The sequence below is a fragment of the Monopterus albus genome, unplaced genomic scaffold (genome assembly GCF_001952655.1).
Source record: "Monopterus albus unplaced genomic scaffold, M_albus_1.0 scaffold79.1, whole genome shotgun sequence".
Lineage (NCBI taxonomy): Eukaryota > Metazoa > Chordata > Actinopteri > Synbranchiformes > Synbranchidae > Monopterus > Monopterus albus.
In genome coordinates, this window is record NW_018127959.1 from 2250234 (window position 1) to 2261292 (window position 11059).

The 11059-nt window shown below is 40.0% G+C and overlaps 1 protein-coding gene across 1 annotated transcript in view; it reads left to right on the forward strand.

Annotated features, from left to right (window-relative positions):
- Positions 1 to 6536, forward strand: part of rrp1 (ribosomal RNA processing 1) — a 27592-nt gene extending 21056 nt beyond the window's left edge. Inside the window, exons 15-16 of the mRNA XM_020606508.1 lie at positions 4777 to 4852; positions 6169 to 6536. Of these exons, the coding sequence (XP_020462164.1) occupies positions 4777 to 4852; positions 6169 to 6386 (294 nt within the window). The 3' untranslated portion in view covers positions 6387 to 6536. The remainder of the gene's footprint in view (positions 1 to 4776; positions 4853 to 6168) is intronic.
- The last annotated feature ends 4523 nt before the right edge of the window (positions 6537 to 11059 follow it).

Sequence of the window (11059 nt, forward strand, 5' to 3'; positions counted from 1 at the left end):
GTCGTGACTAACTTCAGTTTGTGTGGAACATTCGTCATTAACATGAACAAATTGAAATCTTTCTGATAAATAAGCTTTGAACCAACTTAGTGCAGTTCCTTTAATCCCAATAACATGTTCAAGTCTCTGCAGTAAGATGCTGTGATCAATGGTGTCAAAAGCAGCACTGAGATCTAAGAGGACAAGTATGGAGACAAGTCCTTTGTCCGAGGCTAGGAGAAGATCATTGGTGACTTTCACCAATGCGGTTTCTGTACTATGATGGACGCTAAATCCTGACTGACAATCCTCAAACAAATCATTCTTGTGCAAGTGGTCACATAACTGCTTTGCAACAGCTTTTTCAAGGATTTTGGAAATAAATGGGCGATTGGATATTGGTCTATAATTAGCTAGGACACCTGGGTCAAGAGTAGGCTTTTTGAGTAGAGGTTTAATTACTGCAAGTTTAAAAGCCTGTGGAACATAACCTGTTAATAGAGAGAGGTTAATCAGATCTAGTATGGATGTGTTGATTAGGGGAAAGACGTCTTTGAGCAGCCTGGTCGGGATGGGGTCCAGGAGACATGTTGATGATTTAGATGAAGCAATTGTTGAGGTCAACTCAGAGAGATCTATAGGGGAGAAGTAGTCCAAGTATAAATGAGGTCTTACAGATGTTTCTAAAGCCATTGTAGTAGATGGCACATCTGTGAGAGCTGTGGGAGTGGTCCGACCAATTTTTTCTCTAATAGTTGTGATTTTATTTGTAAAGAAGCTCATGAAGTCATTGCTGCTGAGATCTAAGGGAATGTTAAGCTCAACAGCACTGTGGCTCTTTGTCAGCCTGGCTACAGTGCTGAAAAGAAACCTGGGGTTGTTCTTATTTTCCTCAATCAGTGATGAATAAAATGCGGTTCTGGCACTATGAAGGGCTTTCTTATATGTTATTAAACTATCTTTCCAGGCTATGAAAAACTCTTCTGACTTAGCGGAGCGCCACCTCCTTTCCAGTTTTCATGATGTCTGCTTTAGGGAGTGGAACTGTGAGCTGTACCATGGGGCTAGCCTCCTCTGTTTCATTGCCTTCCTTTTCAGAGGGGCAACGATATCAATTGTATTATACAGGGAGGCTGCAGTCCTATCAACAAGATTATCGACTTGTGTGGGAGTAAAGTTAAGGTGGCTTCCCTCCATTGTGTTGGCAAACGGCACTGAAGTAGATAAAGACGGAATTATTTCCTTAAACTTGGTAACAGCATTGTCAGATAGACACCTACTGTAGTGGAACTGTTTCCCACATTAGAGTATAATCCATTAATGGAAATTTAAAAGTTATTAGAAAATGGTCAGATAGAAGAGGGTTTTGAGGAAACGCAATTAAGTGTTCAGTTTCGATGCCATATGTCAGAACAAGATCAAGAGTGTGATTAAAACAGTGAGTAGGTTTATTTACTTTTTGAGAGAAGCCAACTGAGTCTAATAATGAACAGAATGCATTGTTGAGGCTGTCATTGTCGGCATCTACATGAATATTAAAGTCGCCTAATATGATTCATACTGATTATTTTATCTGTACTAAGCACTAAATCAGACAAAGTCTGAGAATTCACTTAAAAACAAGCACCTGGATTAATCTGGTTACCTTGTTTCATGAATGAGGCATGTGGTCTTGATATGTTTCACATTACACGTTTTGAATCCAGTGAGGAAAAAAAAACGGAAAATATTCCCATTGTTGGGGATGTAATCTCAGATCTGCTTTGGTACAGAACAAGAGGAATATGCTGTTATCCAAATGCACTTGTCTTTATTTTAAGTATTTATTTACTACGCTCCATTCCTTTGAGTGACTTGTATAGCACCTTTCTAAACCTACGTTACAAGGTGCTTTACAGTAAAACATAAAAAAAATCAATAAAACCAGATAAAGCACATCTGCACAATAAAATGACAGCAAAAATGCATAATAAAAACAAATGCATCAGTCAGTAAAATTGTTAAGTCAGTGAATACAAATGCGTTTTGAGAAGTGATCTAAAAACAGGTTCAGAGCAGATCTAATATACCGTGGCAGACCATTCCACAGTATAGGTTAGAAGACTTAAGTGTCCTTTCAGGAGCATAAAAACGCACAAGCTCAGGTACATGAAGGTGCTAGACCATGTACAGCCTTATAGACAAACATCAACAATTTAAAATCTTAAAACAAACAGGAAGCCAATGGACTGAGCTAGGAACATCAGAATTAGTGACACCAGAGCTACCAATTAAAACACTGTCGTCTTACCTTCATTAATATGTAAGAAATTATGTGATAACCATGCCTTAATGTCCCTCAGGCAGTCCATCAAGGTCTGTAATGAGTTGCTCTTCTTGACATTCTATGGCAGATAAATTTGAATATCATCTGTATAACAGTGAAAAGATGACCCATATTTCATAAAAATTGGTCCAAGGGGAAGTAAATACAAAGAAAAGAGGACTGGCCCAAGGATGGATCCCTGAGATCCTCACAGTTCAGAGGAACAACAGAATAAGGGAATTCATCAATATGTACAGAAAAACTCCTATCAGACAAATATGATTCAAACCATTTAAGAACAACACCATGAAGTCCTACAGACTGCTGCAGATGGGACAACAAAATACGATGGTCCACTGTGTCAAAATCAGCCGAAAGGTCTAAGAGAATCAAAATGGCAGTATTTACTTCATTCACAGTCAACAAAATACCTGCAACAGCACTGATTCGGTACTATGGTGTGGCTTAAAACCAGACTGGAACTTTTCAAATATCCCACTTTTCTCTTAAAAAAAAAAAAAAAAAAAAAAACCTGTACAAACCAATACTATGAAAAACCTCTTTAAACAGAGCTGCTGGCATAATGTCCAAAGGACAATAAGAGGGTTTCACAAGCTGAACTACTTTCATAAGAGCAGCTAATGAAATAGGCTCAAACTGGTCGAAAACAGCTGAGCATATAGGAGCAACAGAAGGATCCAGAACAGAGTCATCAATCTGGGATCTGATTTTAACAATTTTATCCACAAAAAATTGAAGAAACTCATTACAAGTAGCGGAGGACACATCCGTCCAAGCAGCAGTAGATGGATATAAGACCGCATTTATGGTGCTGAACAACACCCTGGGTCTATGACAATTATTCACAATAAGCCTGGAAAAATATTGAGCCCTAGCACTCTTGACAGCACTTTGATAATCTCTTAATCGGTTTTTTAAAATATCCAGTGAAATCTGAAGATAATCTTTTTTTCCACTCCCGCTCAGCCTGCCTACATAAAAGTTAAAGTGAACGAGTGTTTTCATTTAAGCCAAGGTTCCGACTTAATTCTGGCTCATTTATTCCTAAGCGGAGCACGCGAGTCAAGGATATCAGTGCATGTAGAGCTAAACCAAGATAATGATTCATCTACAGTTTCATGACAGCATCCAAAGAAATATGAGGCTGTAAATCATTATAGGCAGCGGAAAATAATTCAGCTGTCTTAGGAGTAATTGAGCGACCTCGCCGGGCAGGCATACTAGAAGTAGTTATACAGTAAGAAATTGTAGCATTGAGTAAAACAGGGAAGTGATCAGAAATCCCCACATCACAAATATCAGTCACGCAGACAGACATCAAGAGTGTGACCTTGAGCATGAGTAGGCCCACTCACAAACTGGGTCAAATTAAGAGTCAATAATGTTGATAAAATCCTTAACCATGGGGTCCGTTGGACAGGAGACATGAACATTAAAATCCCCCAAAATTAAAATTGTCGTCATTTTGGCATGATTCCAGCAAGTCAGAGAAATCACAAATAAAATCCTGATTGAATTTAGGGGGAGGGGGGGCGATAAACTGCCACACACATAATAGGAGGGCTCACCTTTATCACAAACAGCTGCATTTCAAAGCTGAATAAGCATCCATAGTGATTTGCCAACAATCAAAACAATTTCTAAAAATTGTAGAAGGTTACCCAATTCACCAGGCCTCAGCCAAGTCTCAGTTAATAGCATAAAATCCAGGCCATGAGTGGAGAAGTCGTCCTTTAGGATAAAAGTCTTGTTCGCTAGTGATGTAGCATTAATAAAAGCCATCCTTACAGTCAACTGCCTGGCAGGTAGATGCGACACCTGGTCCAACGGGCACAAATTAGCCCGAGCTACACCCCTCATAGAATGTCATTGAATCCCGTGCTGGTAAAAAGCCAATGAGTGGACCAGAGCCATCTGTAGCAGTCCCTACGAACATTCCAAATAAAGGGATGGTCACGACTTAAATTATATCCAGCATTAAAAAAGAAGTGAAAATCAGGGCCAGGGCAATGCCCCAGGTAGGCCTTAAGCCTCACCAACACCCCTCGTCTCTTTCACCATCTACGGCATTTCCTCCGTGGAAGACCGCAGGGAGAATGGCAAAGATAGGGTGGAACAGCTGCTAGAAATGGAGGAAGTCTCTTTGATGGCTTTCCCGGCTCAAAAACGAGCAACTTTTCCATTGAGGCCCTAATACTAATAAGGCTAAGGCTATCATATACCAAGGCAGACGAGGTTTTATAAAAACAGTGTAAAAGACGTATTAAAACAAACCACAAACACAACAGCCGCAGACGGCCAGCCACAAACACCGGCGCCATCTTGCAGAGCTCCACCCCATAAAAATCACGTTGTCTGCTGTTTAACTGACAAACTGAAACTCAAGACAGCCGTTGCTACTGAGAGGTGAAATGGCACAGAAAGGAGCTTGTAACCACTTGTAACAACTACTTTGTGTTTTTATTCCACAGAGGTCTCCCAGCACTGAAACTCCCAAATCAGAATTCAAGAAGGTTACCTTTGGTCTCAAGAACAATAAAATGGCTGGTAAGAAACTCAGTGTAGTTGGATGTTTATAATAAATGAGACACACAGTGATAGCTTAAAAGTTTGACCCCTAAGGATTTTTTATTGTTCTGCATAAAAAAATACCTAATGTTACATGTTCATGTAAGTAATGAAACTAGGTAAAATGAAACAATCATTACACTTTTATTTATTAAGGAAAATGGTACAATCTTACAATTTGTTTGTGGCAAAAATATGTGAACCTCTACGATTATCAATACATTTAAAGGTGAAATTAGAGTCAGGTATTTAAATTACTGTGGTGACAATCAGATGCGAGTCTGAGGCCCTGTCTTAGGGCTGGGTGTTGCAGAACAAAAATCATATCTCGGTGTCTTTAGGCTGACTGACAATGCATCATGTACATTCCTGGGGTTCCCAAATTACTAAATCTGCCCCCGACATTGGTACAATCAAGATGTGAGGTATTTAGTTTGACTTTGATAAGTTGCTCAACAGAATTGCCAACATTTAGATGATTATCAGGAAATATCTTTAAGAAAAAAAAGTAGTAAACCAAATATCTTTGGGGTTTACTAGGTTCCTAAAAGGCCTGAGGTCCAGTAATTTGAATTTTAGACCACAAGTCTTAAGACATCTTAATTATGAGTTTGATAAGTTGATTGTTTCAGTGTTAAGGTGACATTACTTCTGTAATGTTGCATTAATTTCACTTGTGCTTTTATGTGTTCGCCTCACATTTTGTTTTTTTGTTTGGTTTTTTTTTTTTGACCTAGTGTATAAATCCGTCAGATTGAACTGAGCATTAGCTTTTAAGACAATATAGACTACACATCTATAAAGAAAAATATGTAAATTTAGACAATGTAGATCAATTGTAGATGTTCAACATTCCATTTTTTCTACTTTGTTCCACTTTTGAAAATGCCAGAGCAGCACCTAAATAGATCCTTGTGCTGTGAATGTATCATCTCCTGCTTTCAAGATCAAGACTGATCTTTGAACTAGCAGTGTTCCAGATGTTTGACATTCTATAAGGTTAATAACCCCAGAATAACAGTAGTAGGAAACTGAATACATTTTGTATTTTTCCTATTCTTTCCTGTTTGATTACACATTCCTATTTTGAATGGACACATTTTTATTTTCTTGTTGCCTTACAAATCACACAGAGCCTCTGTACCAGAGTCACGTAATTAAACATACTTGGACAGTAACGTTGATTCTAAGTAAATGTCCTAATTGGTGTTGTAATAACGGTGGTGTTAAACTTTTTTTCCTAACTGTTGTTGTAACGGTGGTGTTAAACTTTTTTTCCTAATGTCATGGTGAAGAGTTTAGGAAGACTGATCGCAGTTTGCTGGTGAGTCCAGTTGGGTCGTCACGAGTGCCCTTTGACCCATCACAGAAACCCAAGTTTGGGGTCTTAAAGTCTCTGCCCACACCGCACCTAACCAGCATCAAAAAGACTCCCACCACCAATGCGAAGACGAGGTTGAATACCCCAAAGAGCACACCTAGACGACGACCTTCAGCTGCAGACTTCTTCTAAATTTCCATACCAATGGACTGTTCTCCATGAAATCTTTAAAGATGGACTGATTTAAAACAGGTATTTTTGTTTGGTGATATCAGTATTGAGTTTTGCCTATTTCAGTGACTTATTTTAATAAAGTTACTCATTCCAGCTTTTTCATTTTTATCAAATGTTCATTTTGTGAGTGATTTTGAAAATGAAATATTTTAGCTAAATATTTTAAATTTAAATGTAAAGTTTAAGACAAATTTATGAGCAGTGGAAAAGCAAAGAATGGCAAAGTGTGTGGCATTGTACATTGAAACTCCTGGCAGAGCATCGGGGATGCGAGGAGTGTGACTGCCCCTGCGTCCACACCCCTTCGGGTCCCGGGTTGGCTCTGACTGGTGAAGTCGCAAATAATGTAAATCCACAATGTACAGCAGCTAAGTCAGCTGAGGGACTAATTACATGCCGCCATTTAAGTTGTCGCAATTTTACGTCCTCGTCGGTCATAGCTGCATTTGCAGCGCCCACGGAGCATGTCGAGTTACCTAAATCAAACGCACCCTTCCAGCCTTCAGTAATGTAGGACTTGAGCTTTGGAAAAGGCTTGGTGTGGTCATTCAGAATGCCACAGACAAAGGTGAGATTGGCAATATGAAGTTTCAAAATTTAAGAAAGATGGATTCTTTTTTTGAGAATAAATTACTTTGTCATTTCACAATAGGAGCACAATGAAATTGTGTGTGCTCTGCCAACAACTGCACTTCAAAATACAATTAATTTCAAAAGAGTAAAATCAAATAAGCAATAGAACATTACGATAAGATGTGATAAAATATACACTGAGCACGTTGTGTATATAAATGTATATAGTCTTACATACTGACAGGCCTAAAATCTAATGTGTGTACAGTGTACCGAGGTAGAAAGTAAAGAGTCCATGGTCATGGAAACATGTACTTAAGTATGTGTTGGGGTAAGTGTCAGTGATTGTTAGCGATCCGAATGGCCGAGGGGAAGAAACTATTTTAGTCTCGTGGTATGAGACTCGATTGACCTGGAGTGCCTTCCAGAAGGCAACAGGTCAAACGTGATGGGGATCCCCTATGACTGCCTTAATTTTCCTGTGGCAGTGGGATCTAGTTATGTCATCCAGGGAGGGAAGTGGGCTGCCAGTGATTTATTTATTTGGTGGTGTTTATAGCCTTCTGCACAGCTTGTTTGTGTTCAGCTGTGGAGCCTGCATACCACACCCCCAAACAGGCTGAGGCCCCTGTTAGATTCAGCAGAGGTAGTTGCATGACCACCAACAGTAACGTAACTAAGGAAAGGCAATACCTTCCCTTTCAAAATGAGTCAAATTAACTTTCTTTAACTCGCAGATTGACAGCAACAGCCAAGGAAAAGAGGTAAAAGTTAAGTCAAAAAGTTTTAATGAGCCACAAGTTGCTCTCTAACTTTGTGAGAGAACAAGATGGCCACCATGAGAAAAACACTATCATTATTCAGGATAATTGGTGTTGCTGGAGTGTACTGGGTAAACTTTGTTGTTGGAGCTGTGTTTAATTGCTCTCAATGGACATAATGACCTGTTGACCACCTCTGACATAATTACTGTGGGAATCGGTAACAATTCTCTGGTGCCAAGAGCCACAGTCATTAAGAGTGCTTGTAATAAGTTTGAGTCACTGTGACAGTTCAGTCTGATTACATTGGTAAAAGGTATTTACTAAGAGGAATGTCCCATGAGGCCCACTCGCTGCGACCACTGGGTCGTAATTAGCTGTTTGCAGAGTAGCTGTAGTCAGGCCTGCGCCGGACACACATGGGAGGTGGCCACAGCAGAGAACACTAATGACACTCATTACAGCATCCTTGCATCAGCTGTAGGCGTCGGTGTCAGGTTAGGTCAGTTTTAGTTACATAAAATGTCACAAATTTGTCACAAGGGGGTGTGGTGACTTTGTCTAAACACACTGCATCATAATGGCCGAGATTAACCCCAGATGACTCCTCATCGCCCCACACCTTGACTGCCAGCTCGCTGCCGTCTGTGATTCTGTGTGAAGGAGGCAAAATATGAAAAGCATATCCATTTACTCAAGTACTGTATTTAAGTACAGTTGTGAGATTCTTGTACTTTGAGTATGTCAATTCTCTGATAAGTTATCCTTCTATTTACTACACTTCAGACTGAAGTACTGTACAGTACTTTTTAAAGATGTATTATGGATATAAGAAAGCCCTCACTGATCCCTTGGTAAAGGCGCCAAATTGCACATTATAAAATGGATAGCAATGGGGTTTATGTTGAACATCACATGACCAAACCAGAAAATGGGTCTCATTACATCCGCTTTGTCTGCAGTAAAAGTTTGCAGTTTTCAGAATCAGCTTTATTGGCCAGGCATGTTAGACACAAGGAATTTGACTGCTACAGTGGCTCTCGGTGCTTATGTAATATCCTTATGTAAGGCAAGAGCAAAGGGCAAGTAAACAATATGCCAATATAAGGCTGTATAGTATAACAATATAAGGCTGAGAGAGCAAAGTAAGGGAGGAATGTGCATTAGAATCAGAATCAGCTTTATTGGCCAGGTGTGTGGGACACACGAGGAATTTGACTCTAGTACAGCGGCTCTCAATGTTTATGTATATATTAGCTATTTTACCTGTTACCCTCAGGTATAACAAAATAGCAGTATTAACATCAACAATCGGCGCAAACAATGCAGAATAAGCAGTATAAACAGACAGTAAACAATGCAGACAACAAGGAATGTTCATTGAAATGAGATAATTAGAGATAAAAATAGAGTACTTAAAACAGTACTAGAGACCTGTACGAGTCTGTATAATCTGTACAATGTATATATTTACAGGTATTGCACTGAGGGTTATTGTCCAATCATACTAATAATAATAATAATGTAGTAGTTTATTTATATAGCCCTTTACAACTCAGCAGGAGCCCAAAGTGCTTCACAAAAGGACACTAATACAAGACAATACTAAAACAAAAACCTATACAAAACAAACTACAAAGTATTAAAAACCCTAAAATAAAAGACATCCCTATCCAAGAAACAGCATAAAACAACAGGGAACGAGTTGAAAACAAGTTAAGAGTAACACGAGCTAAATACCAAAGGCCTGCTTGGGTTTGGGTTGGGTTTTTAGAATTGACTTAAAAGCCGCCAGCTCAGTTTCAGCCCGAAGCTCTGGCAGTAGAGAGTTCCAAAGCCTGAGGCCATACACGGCAAAAGAGTGTTCTCCCCATTTTTTTGTACCTAGCCTGAGGAACAACCAGGGACAGGTGTTCTGAGGAGCGCAGGGTTCTGCGTGGCACATAGATGGAGAGAAGATCCGATATGTATGGCAGAGCAAGGCCATTTATGGCCTTAAAAACAAACAGTAATGTTTTGAAATTCTATACTGTATTGGCAGCCAATGTAGTGAGCGAAGCACGGGGGTGATATGGGCAAACTTAGGAGTATTTGACAACAGTTGAGCCGCAGCATTTTCAGCTAGCTGTACCTTCCGCAAAAGAGACTGAGAGATTCCAACACAGAGGGCATTACAATAGTCAAGACGCGAGGTAATGAAGGCATGGATGGCTTTTTCTAAATTGGCATATGATAAAAAAAGGCTCCACCTTCATTAAGAGCCTCAAATGATAAAAACTGGTTTTAACCACGGATCTGATCTGCTTATCAAAGTTAAAATCACTCAAAAATGACTGTAAGGTTCCTCACAGCGCCAGTGCATGCAGGTGCTAGGGCACCTAAACTAGGTACCACAGCAGTGGAGTCTGGGCTGAAAACGATGTATTCTGTCTTGTCCTCATTTAAGTGCAGAACATTTTGCGATAGCCAGAGTTTTATGTCACGTATACAATTTTGCAGCAGGATAAGTGCAACACTGTCGCTCAGTATCAGTGGCACATAAATCTGAATGTCATCGGCATAAAAATGAAAATGAACATTGTGCCTTGATATGACTGAACCAAGTGGAGACATATACAAAGAAAATAGTAGCAGGGCCAAAATCGAGCTTTGGGGAACGCCCAAGGTGAGAGGAGCTATGGTGGAGGAGAAATTGCCAATCATCACAGAGAAGGTCCTATTTGTCGGGTAAGAAGTGAGCCATTTTAGAACTGCGCCTCTCAAGCCAATCCTGTGTTCCAGCTGGGAGAGCAAAATTGCATGTTCGACTGTGTCAGAGGCTGCCGATAAATCTTGCCGATCCCGATGGGACTGCAACTGGGTCAGAACTATTTTTTCCATAACCTTAGATAGAAAAGGCAAAAGAGAAACTGGGCGAAAATTAGACGGCAGAGAAGGATCCAGGTTCGGTTTCTTCAGGAGCGGTCTCACTATAGCATGCTTAAGGGCAGTGGGGATCGTGCCCAGCCTTAAGCAGCAATTTAAAAACGTGACCAGCGAGGGCCCACAGCGTCAATTACCTCCTTCATTATCCTGGCTGGGACAGGATCCATGGAGGAGGAGGCAGTCTTTAATTGCACCACATATTTTTTTAAGTTGAGGCAGAGAGATTAAAATGAAGGTTTCCATAGTGTAAAGTACAAGAGGAACCGGTGGTACAGAAAATGGGAACTTGGGAATACTTTGTCTGATATCACAGACTTTGTCAATGAAATACTTTTGAAACTTATTACAGGTTTGGACCGACCCCTCAGTGGC